Raw genomic sequence first — 24768 nt, 5'->3', positions numbered from 1 at the left:
TGACAATTTAAATAGCAGTTTTCCTCCTGTCAGTGTAGTACAGGTAAGGTGCTTACATTGAATGGGTTGTTTTGCGGAATCGGGACCCCTCTCCCCTTTCAGAGACTAACCTGGAAGATAGTCTGTATTATTTATGGCAGGTTTTATTGCTATGATCAGCAGTAAGACAAATAGTCTAGCTTTTCTAATTCCTGTTATTAAAAATGAAACTGTTTTTCCAAGCTAATATGCCTGATGTTGCTGAGGATGCTGTTTGTTTTGCTTCCAAAGCTATAGGGTTTTTTTATCATATAAACTCACTGTGGGGCTGCTGCTGAATATTCCTATCTTCTCTTCATATTTTTCACTTTTTGTTGATTTCCTTTCTAGCTTTTGCCATTAGTTTTAGTTTCTCAATTTTTATTTACTTTCCCTTAAGCAGTATTAAATTTTTTTCATATACTTTTAACCCTGTCTTTAGACAACTATTGGTTTTCTTTGTGAGCTGAAAGAAATACCTATGTCAGAGATCACATTTAAATCATTGCTGAGCCATCCAGTATGTGCTGTAGTCTTGTATCTCTGATAGTATAATCTGTTGTCATGGAGAAGCTTATGACTATGTATATAGTACAGTATTTTGTAGTTTGGAAACACTGTGTATCCATACTAGGCTTATTAAAGCAAATATTGAAAAAAGATACAAAGTACTAAAGTAAAAGTTTATTTAAACCTGTTGATAGAAAAAAAGATTTCTTTTTTTTTTTTAAAGATCTACATCCTACACCAAAAACAAGGATTACTTAAATTTGTTTTTATTTTATTCTCATCATATCATTTTGTGGCTTTGCTCCTTGTTTGTACCATCTAAGAAAGAACCCTGTGGAATTTAATGATATTTAATGTTGTGTAGGAAGGATGTTGAAAAATGTTGCTAAATTAATTTGCTTTGCTGCAGAATACTTACCTTCCCCTTTTAAACTGCATTAAACTGTGAGGAAGATGGCATTTGTTCATACTTCCTTGTCTTCATTGTCACATTTTGACATGTGCAACGTGTAGCAGGGAAAACCCTCATTTTGTGAAATTCTGTGCAGTGACAAGAGCTGTTGGGCAATGCACACCTGCTGATAACTTGAGTGTGCCCATTAAGAAAGGATGGAATTGTCATGATCGTAAGAGCGTAAGACAGGGAACCTCACTAGGGGAAAGAGATGATGGGTGATAGGAAATGTGGGGAATTGTTACAGAAAATACTTGTGGGGCAAACTGTCCTGGGTATTCCCTGCTAGCTCTTGATGTGTCACAGTTTTCTATTTCCCAGTAGTCACAGATTACATTTACACTTAAAAATACAGTGCCTGCTGAGAAACAGACCAAGAGGGTTATTTGTTTTCTACATAATTATTCTTTTTGCTTGTTTCCAGTATGGCTAAAGTTGTAACTGACCTCAAAAAAATCCTTTTGTTGATTACTACTACAGGTAGAGAATTGATAAAAATAACTGTTGGTTTCAGGATAAATCACTACATTTACAAATCAATATGTGATATCTAAGAAAAATACAAAAAGCTAGAATTCCAGGAATTAACTTTTAGTTTTTGTGTTTATGTTCACTGGATTTTGTTTCTTCTCTATGTTTTCCAGTGTTAATTATCAGAAGGAATAATGTTATTTTAGCCAGGAAAATAGCATCAGAAGCAGTGTTTGTGTGTATTCTGGTTTTTAACAGATGAAAACATTATTGCACTTCTATACTGTATTTTTTCTGGACATGATAATTTAATTTCTTTTCTGAAATGAAAAAGAGTATGGTGACTTTTCACTCACCAAGAACTACATTTAGAAAGCAGAGCGCTTTAGTTTAGGACAGCAAATAATGGTATATGCTTCTCTTTTCTGAAGTAAAAGTAAGTTTAGAAAAAAAAAAAGGTAGTAACATCTGAGCTGGATTTGAAGATATGACTAATGTGAAAATTTGCAAAATGTTTCCTGTGAACTTTTATTGAGCAAATATTGCTTTTACCACCTTCAAGTTACTGGAAGAGTTTTCCTTGTTATTTCTGAGATATTTAAAAGTGTGGGAATAACAGCCCCAGGAAGTCTCATTTCACTGACATCTTTAAAAGCTTCTTGATAGGAGATATTGTAGAAATCTCCTTTGCTAAGAATAGGCCTAAGATGTAGGTGATTCCATTCTAGTGGATGTGTTGAGCATCTGCACTGATTCTCTTTAATAAGTGTTGCCTTACAGAAGTAATGAGAATTTAATTTGGTTTCACTGTTAATCTGTGTTTTTTGTGAATTTAAAAAAGGCTCCATCATCTTCAACATTAGTTTTTCCACACTTCTTAATAAAAAGTGAAGGAGTGAATGGGTATCTATGGAATAATCTATTCAGAATTTTTGAATTAATGCTATGTGTTAATTTGCATATATGATATATGCCTATATGCATATATAATTGCATATATAGTTGCTGCTTTGCTATTTAATTACTTTCACCTCTGATGTTCTCTTTGCCTTTGCTTATCTAAACATGTTCTCCTTTTTTTTCAATTGACAATTATTTTAAAACCCCAGCTATTAATGCTTTTAAAATACACTAATGCAATGTATTTTTTATAATGGAAGACTTCTAAACTTGGAGTTTGGAAGTGTAGCTTTTTGAAGCAATGAAAATCATGGTTTGTAACTAAATATTTTGTTATTGTGTGTGGGTATTTGTTTTTTTTTTTCCTTCCTCTTGAAACATTGTCTCATCTGATAAAAATTGGGAAACAATTTATTCCCTTTCCATATCTTAATTCTTCCCTGACAGTATATACAGTTACTGATAAACTGTACGACACCTGGCATTTGATAAGGTTTTGGTATTTTTTTTTTCTTTTTTCATCAGTGGAATAAACACATTTATTTTCCTTTACTGTTATGCTGTTATTAATATCCATTGCTTTGTAGTAGTTGCTTTGGCTTTCTGCTTTAGTTGCATGTATTTCAAGCCTGTTGGGATGTACATCTTCAGTGGGTAGAATCATAGGCTCATAGAATGGCCTGAGTAGGAAAGGATGTTAAAGAAGATGTAATTTCAACCCTCCTGCCAAGGGCAGGGACCTGTCTCACTAGACCTGGTTTCTCAGAGCTCCATCCAGCCTGACCTTGAACACTTCCAGAGATGGGGCATCCACAGCTTCTCTGAGCAGCCTGTGCCAGTGGCTCATTGCTGTACAGAACTGCACTGTTAGGAAAACTCTGAAAGCAGAGGGTTTTTGAAGTTAGCAGGAAGACTGTGCTGACTTAGCTAAGTTTTCAGGCAATCTTTTTGTTTTCTTTGCAGACACAGCGTGTATGTATGAGAGAATTAGCATTTCAGTGAAATGCATTTCTTTAGCATTGCAGAAGTTGTCAGAAAAATTCAAGTGTCAGTTGAATATGCTCTTTCAGTTGCATAGAAAGCTCCCCCCCCCACTCCTTCCTTTTTGGTTTCTGGTGAACCAGTTGGACTGTGGATACAAAAAAGTCAACATTGGCAGAACCTTCACAAAGAAAATTTCACTATAAAACCAATAATTAATCTTTTGTATTTTTAATATAGAAATGTGTATCTTTATAGAAAAAAATTAATGTGCCAAATAGTAGTTTAACATACAGTGAAGACTGTCTGGTGTTTTACTTTATATAGACCCTTTTATTGCCTTAGACCCACTTACTGCCTTAGGTAACAAGCTTAATAAAATTAATGCTAAATCTTTGACATGCTTGTTAAAATATTCCTGATTGTAAACATCGTTAAGTATCTTTTTATTGCATTTTGAAGCAGAAATATGCATATTACAGTATGTTGTAAAGGCCAGACCATGATATCTTCACTGTGTATATCAAATTCTTCTGTTTAATGTTTTCTCTTTCTGTTTTTTGGTGGTTTTTTTTTGTTTTGTTTTAATTTTTTTGTGGTTTATTTGATTTTAGGTTGGTTGGAGTACTGCAAGAGATTATTACACATTTCTTTGGTCACCTATGCCAGAAAATTATGTGGAAGGATCAACTGTTAACTGTGTACTAACTTTTCAAGGTGAGTCTAAGGCAGTATCTGTCTCTATTTTCCAGCCTACTCAGCTTTTTAAATACTTAACTGTTCATTTAAGTGCTGAGCATTGTATAACTGTTCTGTAGTTTAAAAAAGATAAATTGGAGGAGAATTTTGAACATTTCACTGTGGGAAGTTTAGTCTTATTTTAGATGTCAAGGAAAATGGTAAGGAGAAGTATGTGAATTAGTATGTTTTTTACATAGTAGTGGCAGATATTCATGATTGATAGAGGAGCTCTCCTGAAAACTATTAAAATACAATAAGTGACTTTGTTTAACCATCATCAAGCTTTTTTAATCTTGGCCTCTTTTAGTACATTGTGTCTTTACATAGTCTTTTGTCTCTGGACTTTAAACATTATCGATGTGAAATGATTTTTGTCAAAGAATAAATAGTGTAGGTGATGATTTCATGAAGGTTCAGAGGAGTCAGAATTGCATGGGACTTTTTTGCCGCAAGGAATTGATGGAAATGTCTGAAGCTTTTAAAAAAATAATAAGGAACAAACCAGAAAATGTTACACCACTGTACAAGTCTATAGTATAACTACATCTTCAACACTGCGTGCAGGTCATATCCTCTCCCTCCCCTTTGCAGTCTCAAAACAGGTAAAGTGCAACAAAGGAGATCAAAATTAAGAAATAGCTTCTCTGTAAAGGTGTGGAGTTACCAAGATGAGAGCCACACTTGTTAAATAGAAAAAGGGACAATGCCTGTGGGTTATGATGTGGGAGGTTTATGTCTGATATGAGGAAGAGCTTTTTTACCATGAGGGAGTAGTGCAGCTCTTGACCAGGTATCCTGGTTGGGAAGGATGAGAATTCCATACAGCTGTTTACAGCTGTATGCCATTACAGCCACAGTAATCTCAGGTGCTGACAACATTCTCTTGAGTGGGAAATCTGACCAAGTGGCCTTCCAGACTTCCTTCTGCCAGGTTTTTCAGGCTGGGAAAGGGAAATAATGTGAAGTGACTGATGTCTCTAAAATCAGCTACCCATGGCATGAGTGGATTAACCATTCTATATGTTCAAATAAATAGGAACCATTGATGTAAGCTACCAAGTGGCAAGTTCAAAGTGCAGGTGGAGATGATACTCTTATAACACAGTCAACATGCAGAACTTGTTGCTGCAGGATATGACATATGTCAAAAATCTACACTTATTCAAAATTTTATGTGAAAGAGCACCTCCACTAAATTAATTCTTTTCTGCTTGCAAAACAGAATTTTATGTAAAGTCTTACCGTCTTTTTTGCTTTCCAGATTTGGCCTTAGTCTTTGTTCATGTGTGTGTTTTGCTTAAAACATAATAAAAAAAAATAAAATAATTGAAGTCCTGAAATGATGACTGTATTATCTTGTTGTCTTATTAAAGCTGCAAATAGTGATAGCTTTGAGTTCAGTTCTTTCTCTTGCCAGGTCTTTTTTTTCTTCTGGTGCTTTCAATGATGATCATATCCACGTGGTCTTACAACCTGATAACCATTTTATAACCTTGAAGGTGATTGAAAATTGTGTGTGCTCTGTAGAAACTGGAAGGAAATCATTAGTTTATTTTACAGTTACCAGAGTTTGCTGAATGAATGAAATTGGGTTGGACAGAAATTAAAAGGAATCTAGAAGAGTAGAACTCTTCATGCCATTCAGTCCTTTGTATGCAGAAATCTTACCACACATGAAAAGACCAAGTATCTCTGCCCCATCTGTTACATTCCATCCTGACAGATCTCCACTTTTATAGAGCTCCCAGATCGAATCTCCATTCAAATAGCCTCCCGGTTGTGTTTGGCAAGATATTTTAATGCTGCTGAGATGAGATCAGTAGAGCTTACAGGAGCTTAATTATCTGAGCTAAATAGTAAATGTTGTGCAGCATGTTAAATGTGGTTGGTTTTTTTTTTTTTTTTTTGTGATCAAGTGTGCTGGAAGAAGATAATCAGAAATCTGTTTCTCCAGTACATGTTAGAACAAGAAAAAAAGACTTTCAGTAGTTTTAAAATCAGGTTGTCTGAACCAATATTAAAATGTGCTGAAGCAGCAATGTAGATTGTTCTACATTTATTTCTGCATAATTTCATCTTACCTATGCACTGAATCAGGTAAACTGAACTACAGCGCTATATAGGAAAGTGTAGCCAGGCCCAGAAGCATGAATCCTGATGTTTTGAGATTCAGATACTGTTCCCTGAGCAACTGTTAATAAAGTATATGACTAATGGAAACATAAAATTCTTGATACAAGTGCTGTCTATATGGCAAATGTAATGTTTTACTATTTCTAGGAAGGATAGCTAAGAGTACTGGGAAAAGACTTCCAGGAATCTGTAGTAAAAGTTGGTGAAAACTTAATGATAAAGTTAGAAAGGGAGAAGATTGAAATGTGGTGAAATAAGAACTGAAATGGTTGACATCACCTGCTGGACTGGGTAAGGGTTTATTATGTTAGTATCACTGTCAGTCTGGCTACAGTATCAGAAAATAAGTACTCTGAATAAAACTGGATGGTTTTCATGCCATTAAATTAGGTAAGGCATGGGTCTTGAATATACTAATAAAGGTAAAAATGTCAGTAGTTCTCAAAAAGATTTTTAGCCTTCATAAATGTTACTTTGTGAATCCAAGTCATGCAAGAGGCTTAAAGCCTTAATGGGCAACAGTTCAGTTGGATAGTAACACAGAAATTATTCTCAAATAATTTGCTTGCACTGTGTACCATTACATAGCTTCAAGAAAGAGGATTTATCCTTTCTAAAATCTAGAAAAGATTTTTTCAATTTTAAAAAATAAGCTCTTAGTTTAACTTCAGGTTCTTCCCTTTCAGCTGGTTTCATCCATTCAGAGCATTTCTGTGCTTTGGCACTGAAAAATAGCAAAAAAAAAGATGTTTGTCCCACAAAACCTCTCCCCTCCAAACCAGTAACAGCAAAACCCTATGTACAAATGGTACCTGGTGAAGTTGTAGATGTCTTGTCATTACATATTATTTTGTCTTTTTCTGTTGTATTTGCTTGTGTAGGTAATTCAAGGCCACAAAAAGGACTTAATCTCTGTTCTGTGAATGTACAGCAGTCACATGATAATGTGGTCATGATGCAACTTCAAGGCATCTGATTGCTAATGAATCTGTTTCCTAAATGTATAAACAGCAGCTATTACCTAATGTATGTGAGGTGATGTGTACATATAGCAGCTAATGCCTAACACTGTTTCATCTTTGTCTTAAATGCTAGTAGAAATTGCTGGGGGATGAAGGTTACTAAATAGCATGAAATCTTTAAGTCAAACAATGTGGTAATCTGTCTGCAGAGGGAGATCTGTAAACTTGTGTAGAATATTTCTTCAAATATGAATTTGTTTTGATAGGATACTACCTACCAAATGATGATGGAGAATTTTATCAGTTCTGTTACGTGACTTACAAAGGAGAAATCCGTGGAGCAAGCACACCTTTCCAGTTTCGTACCTCTTCTCCTGTTGAAGAATTGCTCACAATGGAAGATGAAGGAAACTCTGATATGTTAGTGGTGACTACAAAAGCTGGACTTCTTGAGGTTTGATACAAAACTTCTTAAAATTCTATTATTTTTTATACTATATATGTACAATCACAGATACTGAATAAAAAACTAGTAGGAAAAGACCTGTATGTGTCTCTGTAATGTATCTATTTCTGGCTTGTTCCGTAGTATTTGATTGAGGTTAGAACATTTGCAGGTTAAGTAAACCAAGATGTAAAAATGTATAGAACTAAGCATGGACTGGGAAACATAAGAGTGGATATTACCCATCTTTCACATCTGTAGTCACTGACTAACTGGAGGGCAGGAAGATACTCTGTGCGAAATGGTGCTTCTTGTAAGGAAAAAGAGTTATGGAACCAGTATACTTTTATTTTTGCCCCAGTTAAGAGCCCTGCAGGTGCCTAAGTATATTAGAGTAGCTCTTGTTTTATTTTAAAGCAGTTTTCTATGTGTTGTGTTCCTTGCTAGAGAGAGGAGTCTCACCTTGTGGTGAGACTTAGGTGCTTATATCCAGAGTCAAGGTGTTTTACATTTGCTTGTTGCTGTTTGTAGGCTGAACACTGTTTAAACCCAAACAAATGGGAAACCCAAACTAACTTTTGTTCAAGTTTTTTCTTGGAAAATTGCTCAGTGCAGTTCCCTTACCTTGCCATCAGACGTTTCTATCAAATTTTCAGTCACATCTAGGAACATGTATTTGATATATGGTTTTCAAAATTTATGGATAAGAGAGTTAGTATGGAGATAACATCTGGGATATTTTTGCTTTTCAGATATCTACTCATAGTACTAAAATTATAGAAGTTCTCAAGTATTTTTTATGATCTTTGTTCATAGAACTGTAGAATGGTTTGGGTTGGAAGGAGCCATATAATGACATCTACTCCAACCCCCTGCAGTGAGTAGGGACATCTTCAACTAGATCAGATTGCTCACAGCCCCATCCAGCCTGACACTCAACTTTTCCAAGGATGTTGCATCTACCACCTCTCAGGGCAACCCTTTCTAGTGTTTCACCACCCTCATCATAAAAGTTTCTTCCTTATCTCTATAATCTGAATCTATCCTTTTGTAGTTTAAAACCTTCACTCTTTTCTCTGTTACTATGGGCCCTACTAGATAGTCTGCCAGTCTTTTTTATAAGCTCCCATTAAGTATTGAAAGGGCACAATTCGTGTTCCAGGGCTTACTTTTCAGGTGTTGGTGGGGTGTATGTACGTATTCATTTTTCTCAAGAAATTTCTCAGAGAGAGAGAATGTGTGTCTCTACAGTCAGCTGTCATGTATTCACCAAGCTGCCATCATCAGAATTAGCTCTTCCACAGTTGCTGTCACTTGGGAACAATAAAGGCATTTCATTTAAGGAAGAAAAACTTGAGGATAAATCAGGACACTGCAAAGTATGCTATTTATTGGTAGTCTGGTACTATGCAGTAAAAGCAATTTAACTTCAGAAATTTGACAGTAAGGGGAAAACTGTAATAACCTAACCAGGGAACACACAATTTGTTCTTCTGCTCAGACAGTGTAGTAACTAGTTATTCAATTGTTTGATGAGAATGAAGGGGGAAAAAATTACCAACTCCCTTTGTAATTTTTTTTTTTTTTTCAGTTTAAAATTGAAAAAATTATAAAAGAAAAAGAAGAGCTGTTAAAGGTGACTTCTGTTCTGGAAAAGGAAACAACACAACTCAGAGATCAAGTTGAACAACTGGAAAAAGAACTTAACCATGAAAAGCAGAGATGTGAGCAGCTGCAAACAGAGCAAAAGGTTAGTTGTTTAACTGATTATAGCTGACTCATAATGTCTGTATTACTGCTTTTTCAAGAACCAGTCAAATTGTGTGAAAATCAGCTATCAAAACCCCTCAGCAGTTAGACAGACATTTACACTAGAATAGGTCAGTTCCTATTAACCTCCTGCCACTATTCCTTTTATGTCGTAAAATGGCTAAAATTTTTAAGGCTTTTGGTACCAGGCTTGGTAAGATAATCAATGACAACTGTTACCAGATGTTTGATATTTAACTGTGGAATTCATAGTGGAAAGTAGTTGATAATTTAAAGTTTGCTTAGATTAATTTAAAATGGAAGAAAGCTTTTCAAAGAAAGCTCTCCTTAGGGAATAATTGCATAGAACACAGTCTACTGAAAATTGTAAGTATTTTTGGTATAAAAAGCAAAGATCAACAGAGAATACTTCTGCCAAGGTACGTAAAGAGTGAAAAATAGTAACTGACTTCTCTTAAAATATTTCACAATTCAAAGAGAAAAGAAGCGTAAACCTAAAAATGTGTTTAAAGTGTTAATTAATAGAGAAAATGTAAATGTAGTCTAATCCAAAGCCAGCTTAATTTGGAATTCTGTAAGTGATACTGAGGAAATCTAATATTATAAAAAGGGCATCAAAAAGTTGGACCTAATCTATTTTTAAGCTGCTGCTTTCTAAAAAACCCAACTTTTAGGAGAAGATTAAAAACATGTGGGAGGGAGTTGGTGACATGGGCAAATTTGAAGTAATGAAACCTATATAATTTAGCTGTGGACAGCTGTTAACAGACTATTTCTAGTATGTACACGTCAACAGTCCTGTGTCATACACCTTTCATAGGAATTTGTTGAGAGAACTTAAAAATGTTAGTGCTTTGTAGTTTACTTTTGAACAGTGAATGGTTGTTTAGAAGAAAGGTTTTTTCTGTGAAAGAATTATTTTAATTCAATGTGCCTGGGAGACTTAGCTTAAATCAATGAGAGAAGAATAGAAATTCATGTTTCATGAATGTGCAGATCATAAGTTTGGTGGATAAAACTGAATGAGCCACACAGATACTTCTCATTGTCACTTGAGGCTCTTATTTAAAAAAATATTTGGAATATTGTCAGTTCCAACCCATGTTAGCTTTACAATTCCATTTTAGAACAATTAGTGAAATGGGATTTTGACTGCTGTCAAGCAAGGATACACATAGACTGTGTAGGAACAAAAATGTCTCAATACTTTCTCACATTTTACAGTGAACTTCTCTAATCCAAAATAGTTTTGCCTCTAATATATCAGAATTTAGCAAATGGAAATTAATTTCAGGAATGTTTGGGTTTGTGATTTTTCTCTGTCTCCTTTTTTGTTCTGCTTTGGATTTGTATTTTCATGAAGAGAGAATGCAGTGTGGCAAACTTTTCACTTATTTTTAGCTACAAATAGATATCTGATTCAAAGCTGACTAAGCTCTTCACCTGGCTAAAATACAGTGGGGGTTTTCTAACTTAGGCAATTATTTTTTTGTCTCTTAAGACTTTGATGCTGCTGTCTTATTTTACATTTCTATGTCCTGTTCTGTTTTTCACTTTTTTAAAAAACGAAACATAAAACATCTGCTGAGTTGAAAAAGTGTTTGTTTGTGTATATGCACGATGTAAATTAGGTGTTATTCCTGAAAATCAAGTGAACATGTACTACATCTACTAAATCAGGAGCAGTAAGTTAACTTTTTAATCATCAGAAATTTTAATAAGCAATGCTTTATATGTGTCTCTCTAGTCTTGAAGATGACTTGCTCTCCATTCTTCCCCACCCCAGTACATGAAATATGACAGTGTGTATCATGGGATTATGCCATTTATGTTTGTTGGGAATACATACAGTACGCTAATGCATTGATTTAAAAATTCCTGAGCAGCAGTGACACAGCACTCAGTTGGATTTCAGTATCTGGGTTTTATTTTTCTTGTGGCTTGCTTAAAAAATAAAGCATCAACCAAACCCAGAAGTCCAAGCAAAACAACCGCACAAAACACCCCCTCCCCAGCTGAGCATTAACAAACAACTTACAAACAGGTCCTGACCACCACAGCCCCCAGATAATCTAGTGCATTTTGTGTGATGTGAATAGTTGTTACTGGCAATAAACCTAAGCAATGCATTAACTTGGATGTTTTTATATTAGACTACAGGGGATAATCTTTGAAGTGCTAAGTAATCAGAGTGTATTTGTATTTCTTGTAACAGCAGAATTTTCACAGGTGCTTAGTGTGAGCAAGGTTGTTTTGGCTTGGCTTATGGGTTTTTTACCTTTTGAGTGGTTGTTTTAACCATGCATCATGGTTATTTCCTTTTTTATTCCTTCTTCTTTTATTTTCTTCTTTTATTTCTCGTTTTTCATATGCACGTGAATTATTAGTTATGCTCTACAAACTTTTAATACATAAATAAGTAAAAAGTTAAAGTGATGGATTTAAAAATTGTATTTTTAAAAATATTTAACTTTGGTAAAGGTTTAACTCTTTTGAATTCTACTTAAAAAAATCTTACAATATACTGTTATATTAGTCTAATGAACAACAATTAATAAAACAAAATAGCCTATATAAGAAAATATAATTTCTGTATTTATGAGATGTCATTGCCTTTGTAGCTTAAGGCAGCTATAACTGATAAAAAATTATTTCTGTTAAAAGTAAAGCTAATTTACATTGAACCTGTGTGCAGTCTCTTGTTTTTTTTTTCTTGTTTGTTTTTGTAAGTACTTCTATCCGGAAGTGCACAGTATATTTCTGCTCGTGCGAAAGGCTCTCAAAAAACCCACAGTAGTACAAAGCACTGTGTTTAAAGGGCAGTAATGCATGTGCCAAGGTAGTGGATGTGTCTGTACAGACACATGTATTTGATCCTAATTGACTGCAGAACTCTTCATGCTGTCAATGTATTGGCAACTAATATTTAATTACTACATTTGTATTGCGATGAGGGAGCCCTGGAGTTATGAACCCCTGGATATATAATACTTGGCAATCTGCCTAATTTCTAAAAATCTTAGTTTCTTCAGAGAAAGTAATATGGGCGTCTTAGCTCATGTGTTTTTATCTTTTGATCAAATCCATTGTTGAGCTATGTTATGTTTTTGTAATTAAGTTGAACAGAATGTGGATGATGTGGTTAGGAGTTGTAGTACATAAGTTACTTTGGTGAAGCATAACAAATAGAAGATGGGAAAGCTCCAAGTTCCTAATACGAAAATGTTTCCTTAAAAAGCAGTTCTCTTTGAATCCCCTCTTTATTAATATTTATTCATATGCCTTTAGACTATTTTATTCTTTTTGGTGTTGATTTTTATTAATACTTTATTTTCAGAAATAGTTTGGATCATTGAGAAATTCTTCTGTAGAAGCATTGCTTTCTTAAAATAGCCAGGATAGTTGTAGACATGACAGTGCCACAGCTAATCCAAATCAGTGTTTCCCTGCTACTTCTGATTGAATAATCTCTCTTTACATTTAGTTACTCTTACAGAATTTTGGGCAGTGGAACTGGTGTCTTCTCCATCTGCTTTTTGTCAAACTGGGGTATTTTGTAAGTGGTTGGGGAAAATATTAGGAAGAGATAAGCTAAAGGTAGATCAATCTCTTAAGAACACAGCATACTGAACAATCTATTCAGGTGTAATACAATCAGTTGTCCATGAAGCTTGACTGTTGGGCTCTATGCATGTTTTCAGGTATTGAAAAGATTCCCATTTTTTGAGTTTTACAAATAGAGTTCCTGTGTTTGTGACACTTGAAATTAATGTCTGCAGTGGACTACAGACTTTGGTTGCCCTTGCTGTTCAGGAGATAAACAGTTTTGTGTTGCCTTCTTACAAGGTAGCCATGTCATTTCCTGCCAGAGGTAGGAGGAATAAATGCATTCAAGACATAAAGTTATAAGGTGCTATTAGAGTTCTTGAAACATATTTGCTTGTTACATGTTATTGCACTGTAAGTCACTACTCATCCCTAAAGGCTTTCAGTTTTTTAGATTTGGTTAATTTTTTTAGTGCTTTATCACATTAATAAAAAATACTTGTATTCAACACATGAATGATTCTGCAGACAGTATTTTTTCTTGTTGTCGTTACCACCATCACAGAAAAAAAATAAATATTTGCAAGGCACACAGTTAGACATTAGTCAGTGTTTGCACTCACAGGGAACATGCTCTCCAGCCCCACTTTTCTAGTGTGTACTTACGGTTTATTACCACTAAGTTGTGTTAATAACCCCACCCTGGCAAGGCTTGAGATATTGTAAGATGAGGGACAAATTCAGTCTTTTTTTCTTTTAGGTTGATCTTTTTCCTCTTATCCAAGACCTGCTTAATGCAGTGTGTAGTTGTACTGACAAAATCAGTGTAGAGAGGGTGTAAGTGGGCTTTCCTTTTCCTGCCCTCAGCATGAAAATTTCCTGCCCCCCTCTTTTTGCCTTTTGAACAGGGCTTGCCATAGGCTTGCTATATTTTCAGTTAGAGGAAAACATAGTATTCCTTTTCAGCAGTTTCCATGTCATTTAAACCATTCCTACTTTTTTTTCCCCCAGATGACATTAAAATGGTTCTTACTGAGTGTGAAGATTTAACTTAATCTGTTACTACTCTATGTGGGAATTGAGAGTAAATGTGAAATTATTGGAAATGTTTCAGAAATGTCACATCTTTTTCTTACAACCTTCTGTTAGTGTTTCAGAGTTAATCTGTTTTTACTAGGGTGGTGTTCCCTGGTAGCATACTTTTACTTAGGATCATGCTACATATATACCTTGCAACTCTAGCAATATAACACTGTTAAAATAATGATGTAGCTACATGCTATGATTATTTTGCTAAGAAGATGGCACATTATACATGGTTACCAGAACTGTTTCAGGTTGCTTTTAATATTTCAACTTTTCCTTTGGTTTACTTTTGTAAACTGGTACATAATCAGTGTGTTGAATAACATTATTATGTTGCTTTTAGCTGAATATGTTTTGCTTTTTTCAAAATTGAGGGAAACAAACTTTTAAAAAAAAAAATAACAAAAGCTTAGTGCGTTTTTATTTAGAAAACAACAATATAAGTATCTCTAATCTCTACTTTAGATATTATAAACATAAAACGTATAGAGCTTTGTACATAATAAGAATGCTTGCTTTTTGGTCTTTGTATTTTGTGTATGATTAAACTGTGTGTAAGGTCTGTGGCAGCAGTGCACTTCCCTACTGTTTTAAGATTCAGTATTACTGTGGTGAAGAAGAGAAGCATGTAGTAGTCATTGTGTGTCTTTCATTGGTCATTCCTTTGATACTCTGCAACCATTCAATTTTTTGAATACTGGTTTTGTGCTCTTGCAGAGAGCAGAGCTTGCAGAAGATGCTTTTGCAGTCATTGGTCTCCCTCTAGTGGGAAGAAGGCACTTCTGAACTGATTGCTTTAATGTGACAGTGGTGACAAGTCATACTCCTCTGGCAGTAGTTCCTGAGTTTAGCTTGAGTCAGAAGCAATGAATTTGAGGACTGCCTGTTCATCCTTTGATCTTGTGAATGTTTGCTTAGTGTTGCTGTTATGATGCTGGCATAAATTGAGGCAGAAGTGAATTTACTGACTTGATAAACTTGTTCTTTCATGCTTTTTGTAAATTTAGTTTCCCATTTAACTTCTTAAAAGTGGGCTTATTCATCTGTCTGATGGGAAATTTTAATAAGGCATCTGTGTAAATTCACATTCTGCTGACAGGTTCTACTTGCACAGTAGCTTTATTTATTGGAGAACTTTATTCAAATACCAGGGATTCATTTAAGCTGGCTTTCGATGTCATTTAATGAGGAGAGTTTCTCTGTTTAGATGGTGAAAAAACCATCCACTGTTACGCAGTGTGATATGTCAGCAGTATGAGTAAGCAGCACAAGTGCCCGATTCGGCCTGTGTGCATAGAAGTAAGTGAATCAATTGTTTTTTCAGTCTCTCTTTAGACCAGTCTCTGTTCATGTGAGCTGCATGTGTGAAAATGTGATGGTCAGGAAGATGCATTGTTTTAGGAAAAAAATCCCCAAAAATTAAGTAACAACAAACGGTCCAAAAGGCAAAAACCCAAACAGCAACCAAAAAACTGCCCCCCAGCTCAAAAAGCAAACCTCCCCACAGTTTCATTTAATTTTTAGACACAAATTAAACACTCTGGATTTGCTCAGGTTGGTACCAGCAATTACAGCACTCTTGGGTACAATAAACACAATATGAAGAGAAAACCCTGTTTCATGTTTTTTTTGACTGTTCTGTATATTAATATTTCTTGAACTGGGCAATTGAAAATTATTTCACTGGAAAATTAAATAGTAAATTGAGATATTTTACAATTCAAATTATGTATTAATGAAAATGATTTTGCAAAATCAATAGCTTGTAGTGAAATTATAGCATGTTTTAAGAAATTAAAATTCTGACATGTAAGTACATGCTGCAAAATCATAGTGTGTGTAAATGCTTCAGCTGCCTCCTGCAAAAACTTACATGTTTGTAATTTTCATGACAGTAATTGAGTGACTGATGTAACTTAGATGAACTCTTACAGACTCAGACCTTACTGTTGTAGTTTTGATCACTTTTATGATGTTAGTTAAAGTGCTACCTCTGTGACATCTTAGATATTCGAAATAGACTGGCTGCACTGTTTTTTAGAGCAGTATTTCTATTACAAGTCATGAGGATAAAAGCTTAATGTCATTGAGTGTATTTGGACTTGGTTTTCTGTTTTACTTAACTGAATGCTTAAATTTTTTTAGAAAGAAAAATTAAAACTTGAGGTTTCCTTTCAGAACTTTCATGTCGTGTTATGGGCAGATTTTGCACTGGCTGCAATGGTGCTATGTTGTGTTCATCATTTAAAGGACTCAGAGGTCCTTTAAACAGAGTATGATGTCAGCCAAGTGTTCCACATGATTCTGTTGGAACTGCTGATGTCAGTGGGATAAAGAAAAGGGTCCCACAGATAATTGATCTAAACCCTCTAAGTTCTCTAGTATATCAAGGATAATGGTTCCTCTGACATTAAATTACATCCAGATAAATCAATCCAGCTGAAAGGCGTTGCTGCTTTTTTTGTTTGTTTGTTTTTCATTTTTGTTTTTAAATAGATTGCCTTGTATTTAGTGATTTGACCAGTGTGAGCTGCATAGCTCATTTTTAACTTTTTACCCTCCTTTCATTACAGTGTATGCGTTCTCTAAAAAGTAAAAAAAGGCTGCAGATACTAGCAGTTAATCAAAGGTGAATGCTTTAGGTGTGGGATGCTTTTGAAAAGGTTGGTAGGGAGTTCTACATATTATGGAAAGGGAAGATGAAGCATAAAAAGCCATGCTGACCATTGCCATACTGCAGGGTGTCATGTCTGGAAATAGTCTTTGATTGTATTTTTCAAGTATTTTATTTTGTCTGCTGTCTCTCTTTCTACCTTCAGTATGTTTGAAAAATGTGTTGTATGTGCTAAACATAGGAAGGGATGTCTGTACCATTCCATTAACCACACTGTGCTCAGCAATGTTTTACTGCTGTTGTAAAAATCCATTAGAAGTAAGAAATAAGTAGGGAAAGCCTGCTGTTCTTCATTGTTGAAAGTGTGGATTTTTGCCATGATTTTCTCTTATGAGAATTTAGAAACATTATGGCTGTTCCATTCTCACATGAAAGATTATTATTCCTTTTGCAGCGGGAATTTATTTATTAAGTGGATTTTAAGCGTGTTTCACAGATAAACCCAGGCATGATCTTTGCATATCCTTTAGGTAGAGCTTATAATAGCTTTGTGAGGACAGTGTTGCATGAAATTACAGTAAAATTATTTAAAAAATAATCAGTCTTAAATCTTCTGCCATTTTAGAATAGCAGTAAAGATTTTGGAACCCCCATATTCTTGTTCCCTATATGAAGGTACATCAAGATTTTCAAAGTGGAATTTTGTTTCTAGGGAAATTCACTTGAAAACTCATTGAATTTTTGTCATTGTTTCATTTTACTAATGAGACTCCTAGTAATTTTTGTTTTGATAACTTCTTTTGCAGCAGTGAAGCTGGTTTAAGTATTTTCTGGTTGCTTACTCTTGACCCTTGTGGTGCAGTCTGCTTCCCACTTCCACCCTTATTGCTGTTGCAGTTCTAGGGAAGGAGACGGGGGAGCTGCATTTGTAACTGGATAAAAAATAACTTTAAAATTGTTGTGTGTTTTTAAACCAGTTCATTAAAATGATTCGTGCTCTTGCAATGCTTTTTTTATTCCTCTGTTAAGAAGGTGGAAGAAAATATATATATATTGGTACTTGTACCAGATAACATAAATGAATTAAAGCAATGATTACAGAAAGTAATTATCTTTCTTGGAAGAGGGGTTGTACATTTAGTTGATGTGTTTATTATATTCTTCCCCTTTAGATTCCTTCTAAACACAGTTGACTTTACCTGTAAAATAGTCTAAGAGTACTCATTTTAAATTTTACACATTTTGAAACCACTGTAAACAGTGTATGGGACTAGGGATTGCTGCATCCAAATTGAATTGCTAAGAATTCTGTAAAATAACAAGTCCTCTCTAGAAATTAATCCTTTTTTTTTTTTTTTTTTTTCTTTAAAAACTGTAGGCTTTAGTTGTATCTAAACAAGTTTATTAGGTGAGAATCTGTTAAGTATGGAACTTTTACATTTTAGTACCATGTCCCTTTAGAATAACTAGCAAAGCAGCATCAATTGTAATGCTGTTTGTGGAGAGAATTTTTTTCAGGCTATTAATGCCTTTTAATATATGTTACCTTTGGCAGCCTGTTTGAACTGTTTGTACAGTTTGTATATATAATGTATCAGATTAAATTCTTTTGAAGGCACTTGGGTTACAACAGTTACAGTTATACCGAAGTGGTGTTTAGAGAAAACACAGATATGCATTGAAATAGACTTTTTACTATACTAGGCTTTCAAAACAGGGGCAAGTAATTAGTCTCCACTGCACTAGGGGAGGACAAGCAGTTACAGAATGTGTTGTTGCTGCTGGTTATATAGCAAGTTTTACTTGGAATACTGACTTTAATTAAAATATCCTGCCCTTTTTACACCAAGTATGTATATTTTTGGTTGCAGGAAACTGATAGCTCTTCAAAAATAAAGACCTTATGAAAGTTGTGGGTTATCTTCTCCAATGCTGTTTTTTTAAAAAAAATGGCACATTCATGATCCCTTGTTGTTTTTTTTTTTTTATTAGGACATAAGAAAGCCATTTAGAGTTTAAATAGTTGGAATATATTAGTCCTTTTCTTTTATATAGTGTATATAACAAAAATTAAAATCTACATGCTGGTTGAGTGTGTAGCAAGTGAGTGAGTCATCAGATACATTTGCCACTCCTCAATTCAATACTGCCAACCCCTCAAACCTCCCCCCCCAAAAAATCATAATGCTCAAACTTCTGTTTAGTTGCTTGTAAAAGTTGGGCTTAATTATACTTGTGAACAGTGTATCTTGACAATTAATGACTACAAACAGTCCTCATTATATTTTATTGTACTTAAAACATTGTTTGTTAGGTTGGAATCTGGCCAGTAGGGGTTCTTCATAAAGTCTGGCTGATGTGTTTCTCTTGATGTAACAGTACAGTCTTGTTATTTCAGGGCATTGAGCTTTGTTTAAAAATGAATAGATAAAGTAGTGCTTTAATCTTCCAAATCTAGGTCAGAAAGACAACTTGTACCTTAGTTGTCTTTACTCAAGCACTCCTAAGTCGTGCTGTAGTGAGGTATGTTGGTCAGTCTGTCTTGACATTGTTCTACACTTTGATTCATATCACTGTCATGGTTGATAATAAGCTGAGCTTTATCATGTTTTGATATAAGAAAAAAATGGCATATTATCTCAGTATGTGTCATCTACTTTAGTGTTACTTTAGTGCCATTTTTTTTTTTTTCCAAGATGTTGAAAAAAAACATTTTCAGGCTTTTTTAAGATAGCCTGATTTCAAATGGATGTTTTGCAGTGGTGGAGATGGCATTCAGCTGTTCACTGCCTTAGAACAGTATGGACATTACTGTAATTAGATAATGAATGCATGCAATAGTTAAAGTGGTTTCCCATCTTGTATTTGTCAGTTTTCTGACAAAGGCATCCATTTTGGGTATTGTCATCGTCCTCTGTTTCAGCTTCCAATATCTAAGACATAATTCGTACAATGGTTGCATGAGCTTCCTTGAGCTTTGTGAGACCTTCTATATGTTCTAGCTAGGAGAATGTCATGTAGTAACCAGCTCTAAATCACAATTTTGTTTTGTTTTGTTTATCCTTTGCCCTGTCTTTCCTATGGCTTGCTTCTTTAGTGTAACTGTCTGGAAGAAAAGTAAGCTCTTCTTTTAAAGTAAAAGTAGGTGCAAAGAGGAATGAAAGTTCTTTGTTTTCTAAGCTACACAGTCAGTGGTTTGTTTGCCAAATATAAATAGGCAGAAGATAGGAAATAATGTGTTCATCCTGTACTCTGAAGTCTTTGGTATGCTCTGAGTAACTGAATGCTTGCACCCAAACAGACTCCTTATTGAGCTCTTATTAATATATGAACTGCATAGCAATATTCAATATATATTTATTTATATATACTTGAAATGGGTTTGTTATACATTTTAAGGAAGAGAAGAAATTTAATGGCCATATTTTGGCAATAATTCAAACAGCATGTTTTACTTCTGAAGAATCACATTCTTAAATAACATATATTTGCATTTTTTTAAAGGATAATATTCAAACATCAGAAGCTTTAAAAAGGGAAAATAATGATTTGAAGAAGAAGCATGATGAGGCTGCTTCAAAAGTCCTCCAGCTTGAAGAAGATATCATGACTGTTACTCAGAAAGCCATTGCAAAAGAAACTGAGTTAGACAGGTACTTAGACTTTCGTTCCTTACCTTCCTTATTTTACTTTTTTTTCCCCAAGGTGTTGTTTTATACTAACAAATTATGTGTGGATTTTCTGTATTAATAGTTCTCTACCATTAATTTTTCAATGTTTTAGTCTGAAGGATAAACTGAAGAAAGTGATGCTTGAGAAGGAACAACTTGAATGTGTGTTAAAGACAGAAAAGGATGAAAAAGAACTTTATAAGGTAATTTTATTACTTGTACCTGTATACACTGGAATGAAGTGGTTTGAAATAAAGGTAATAATGTTTTATGGAGAAGCCTAATAAATTGAATTTTTTAAGGAAAAAAGGAAATGGGTAACTTCTGTGAACATATCTTTAAGATAGTTATAGATGTTCTCATATAAAAATGAATGAGCAAAACAGCATCTGAATTCAACCATGGTATAAAAAGGTCTTTAAGAAGGAGAATCAATCACCAAATTGTTAAAGCTCAGACACAGTAACAAAAAATAATAGATTCCAGTGAGAAAATTCTTTAGTTATACAGTGCATCACCCAGTAACTGATCATCTTTAACAGACTTTTTCACAACTAAAATACTTCCTAGTCATTCAACTTCTCTCTGCAGACTTTGTTTTCTAAATCCCTCTTCTTGAGCCTTGTGTATAGCACTGAGAAGCTTTAGTAGGTTCTCTATTGCATTGGTTTTTACTAGCTTGGCTGATTTCTTTTGCTGGTATTGAAATACACCCATATATAGAATATAATACACTGCCAGCCTTCCTGCCCCCAAAGCAGAAAAAACTTGAACTCCTTAGGTTGTGTGAAACAGATCAAGTGTATTTAAAAGATTATTTCTGTTCCTAGATTATAAAATTTCAAAGCATCTTTTACAAGCATGGAATCCCTTTGTAAATAACACAGATCTTCTGGTCTGAGTGGAAAACACTTGAGTGTAGGAGCCATTTTGCATTATTGTAGGTAGAGTTGTTGAAAGTAGTTTGCTGTCATTGAAAATTAATTTTCCTGATGTAGACTTGCTTGCTTAGATGTCTGTGGGCAGTTACTGCTAGAAGTTTAACTTTTCTTTAGTTTTCTTTGAGTAATTTCTCTTTTGCTAGTCCTTAGTTGTCCAGCATTTGTGAAGAGAGGAGTGAGTCCTGAATAACTTAATTTGATGTGGAGAGAAATTAGGGCTTGAACTTCTAGCTGTAGAGTGGTGCTGTTGTTAGGTGACCATGCTGAAAGAATTCCAGCCAGAAAGTTTGGGCTGGAGGGCAGTGATAATATCAAATGTTTAATTTTTCTCTTTACTGGTTCTAATCTGCCTCAAGTTAGAATATATTAGAATTTAGTGAGCACATAAATAGACAGGTGAACAGTAGTTCTCCTAACGTGGAAGAAGTTTGACATGTTTTAGCATCATTGCAGATACACTTGAAGAATACAGAAATAGAAAACACCAAACTAGTAAAAGAAATCCAGACGTTTAAGAATTTGGATGCAAACAAAGAAAACATGATATCGTATTATAAAGAGGAGGTTGGCAGATTACAGCTCTTAATAGCTGAGAAAGAAAATATGAAGAAAGCTTTTTTGCACTCTTCATCACACAAGGTAAGCAGTACTAATATAATTGGCCTGATGCGAATAAACATATCTATTGTTGTATTTGCTTGGCAAGAGAAAGGAGGAAGTTGAAATTACCAGGGTATAGGCTAAGAGGCATGAGGATTATGGTGTTCTCTGTAGATGCAGAAAATGGTGAAAAGACTGAGATCTGTTCTAGTTTTGCACCTTTTGAGCTTGTCAAGGTCTCACATGATGAACCGAGATTAACTATGTGTGAAAAGGTAATTTTTGAGTTCAGTAAAAGTGGTGTGCTCCTGCGTTGCTTTTAGCTTCATGAAAAAGGAAAGTAAGTTGAGGAAAAAGTTTGTAATGTAGTTGTGTTGAGACTGTAAAGGGTGATGGAGAAGATAAGAGGGGACATGGAATGACTGCTGAAGGGCTTGTTAGATGAATGTACCATCAAGCTACAGTGCTGACTGCAAGCTCTTCAGTGACAGTAGGGTCTCGAAGGAAGAGGTGCCTTACAGCCCTGTGGTTATCAAGCTGTGTGGTGTATCAGGAGAGTGAAATTGCTGAAGAACTCATATTTATGCTGTCCATGGTCCACATGGGGTTATTTCAGACTTAGTTTGGGTGCTATGGATACCTTTGTTGGTTTTGGTAGTGGAGTGGCTTCTGTGAGAAGCTGCCAGAAGTTTCCCCTGACGCTGCCAGCCACTGCCTGACAGGGCCAATGCCAGCAGTCTGCAAGGTGGACCCACCACTGGCCAAGGCTGAGCCTGTGGGTGACGATGGTAACACCTCTGAGATAATAGATTAAAGGAGGGTGTGGGAGAGGGGAAAACTGAGTGAGAGGAATTGCAGCTGAGAAGAGTGAGAACATGAGAGAAGGAACTCTGCAGACATCAGGGTCAGTGAAGGAGGGGAAAAGGTTCCAGGTGCTGGAGTAGGGATTCCTGTGCAGCCCATGGTTAAGATCATGGTGAGACAGGCTGCCTCGTGGAGGACCCTGTGCCGGATAAGGTGGATGTGCCTGAAGGAAGCTGTGACTGTGGGAAGCCTGCACTGGAGCAGGTTTTTTGGCAGGACTTGTGACCCCACAGGGGACCCATGCTGGAGCTGTCTGTTCTGAAGGACTGCATCCCATGGATGGGATCCTACACTGGAACAGTTCATGCAGAACTGCAGCCTGTGGGATGGATGCACGTTGGAGAAGTTTCTAGAGGAGTGTCTCCCATGGCAGGGACCCCACACTGGAGCAGAGGAGGAGAGTGAGGAGTTCTCCCCCTGAGGAGGAAGGGATAGCAGTGATGTGTGATGAACTGACTGCAGCCTTCATTCTTCATCCTGGCTATGCTGCTGGAGGAGAGGAGACAGAATCTGGGAGTGAAGTTGAACCTGAAAAGAGAGGTTGGGGTCTGGATGTGTTAGATTGGTTTTATTTCTCATTATCCTATTCTGATTTGACTGGTTAGATTAATTTAAATTAGATTAATTTTCCCCCCAAGTTGAGTCTAGTTTTGCCCATGACAGTAATTGCTAAGTGATCTCTCCCCATCCTCATGATAACCCACAAACCTTTTGTTATATTCTCCCCCTTGTCCAGCTGAGGAGGGGAATGGTGGAGTGACTTTGGTGGGCACCTGGCATTCAGCTAAACCCACAATAGAATAACCACTGGATGTTTTTTTCTCATGATGTGCATCATCCTGTTCCATTTCATCCAAAAGGAATGCAGTTTCTGTGCCCTGAGGTTGTTTTCTGATCTACGGTGTGATAGGAAATAATGAAATTGACTGGGAGTTTTGCTTCCCAAATGTGCTCTTCATCCATATTAGAGAGTCAGTTTACATATAGCCTTTGTGGCCAGCATGGGAAAGTCAGATATGCTGGCATCTTTCTTGTGTATCTTGCCAGTCTTCTCAGAGAAAAGCAGCTTGGATCTCCGAAGACTAGAAATTGTTTTAAAGTAATATGAGTTATGATTATATTATTTAAGTGGAAAAGTAGTGCTGTTGAGGATGGACATAGAGTTTAAAAAGGGCATATTATCTTGTTTTAAGTTATATCTTATTTTAGTCTCTTTTCTGCTGTTTTGTTTCTGAGTGTGTTAAACTACTACTGTGTTTTATTTTGAAGGGAGTGGATATGTATCAGTACTGAAGCAACCAAACTTTTATGTCATCTATTAATCTTAAAGTGCTTTTGATGTTTCTGTGAAACTGCAGATATTTACTGAAATCTGTTACCAGTGTATCATGTGCTGTCAAAGTAGCTAGGAGACAGGACTTCAGGGCATTTACTTGTCTATCCATCTTCATAAATTATTACAAAATGTATTACTATTCCTTTTTTTTGAAGAAAAAATTAAATTGTTTTTTGTAATCCTGGCTTTCTCTGAGGAGTGAGAGGCTGGTAGTTCAGCTTGGTCAGTTGGCTCTTGGGTTGCTCTGTGTGCTTAGTACTGCATGCTGCAGCTTGCTCTTCATTACTATGTGTTCTCTCTTTCCTCTGGAAAGCTTGTTGTACGAGAGTTTGGGAAAAGAGCTGTGAGAAAAACATCCCAAAGCTGCTTTAAAGTGTTTTACATCAGCCAGTTGTCAGCACTGTAAAACCTCTTGCTCTGTTGTTACCTTCAGTGTGTTTCTGTGGGATGAACTTTGCTTCTCTTGCTGGAGTTCTACAGTGATAAGAACATAGATGTGGAAAACTGTTTGCCTTTATTTCATAGTGAAATAAATTGGCACATCATTGCTGGCAAAGAAGACAAGTGTGGGAAATAGTACTTCTGTACTTGTTCAGTACTCTGAATTGACTTCTTGATATAATAGTTTTGCTAAAGCCACAAGGAAAACTTGGTTTTTCTTTCAGATATTTCTAATCCCTATACCAACCTCTATTTAAGCTTTGAGTTGAAAAATGGTGAATTCT

At 35.4% G+C, this 24768-nt stretch overlaps 1 protein-coding gene across 3 annotated transcripts in view; it reads left to right on the top strand.

The window, feature by feature from the left end:
- Nucleotides 1-24768, top strand: part of TAX1BP1 (Tax1 binding protein 1) — a 54847-nt gene that overhangs the window by 11945 nt on the left and 18134 nt on the right. For 2 of the 3 annotated variants that reach the window (XM_005518909.3, XM_014248634.2), the window contains exons 3-8: nt 3949-4051; nt 7437-7624; nt 9207-9365; nt 20136-20284; nt 20415-20505; nt 21697-21882. In XM_005518909.3, the coding sequence (XP_005518966.1) occupies nt 3949-4051; nt 7437-7624; nt 9207-9365; nt 20136-20284; nt 20415-20505; nt 21697-21882 (876 nt within the window). The remainder of the gene's footprint in view (nt 1-3948; nt 4052-7436; nt 7625-9206; nt 9366-20135; nt 20285-20414; nt 20506-21696; nt 21883-24768) is intronic. The other variant, XM_014248633.2, reaches the window with a different exon arrangement.

Source organism: Pseudopodoces humilis, chromosome 1 (genome assembly GCF_049639895.1).
Source record: "Pseudopodoces humilis isolate 2021_Gansu_Grassland_sample_001 chromosome 1, ASM4963989v1, whole genome shotgun sequence".
NCBI lineage: Eukaryota > Metazoa > Chordata > Aves > Passeriformes > Paridae > Pseudopodoces > Pseudopodoces humilis.
This window is presented reverse-complemented; position numbering and strand designations above follow the sequence as displayed.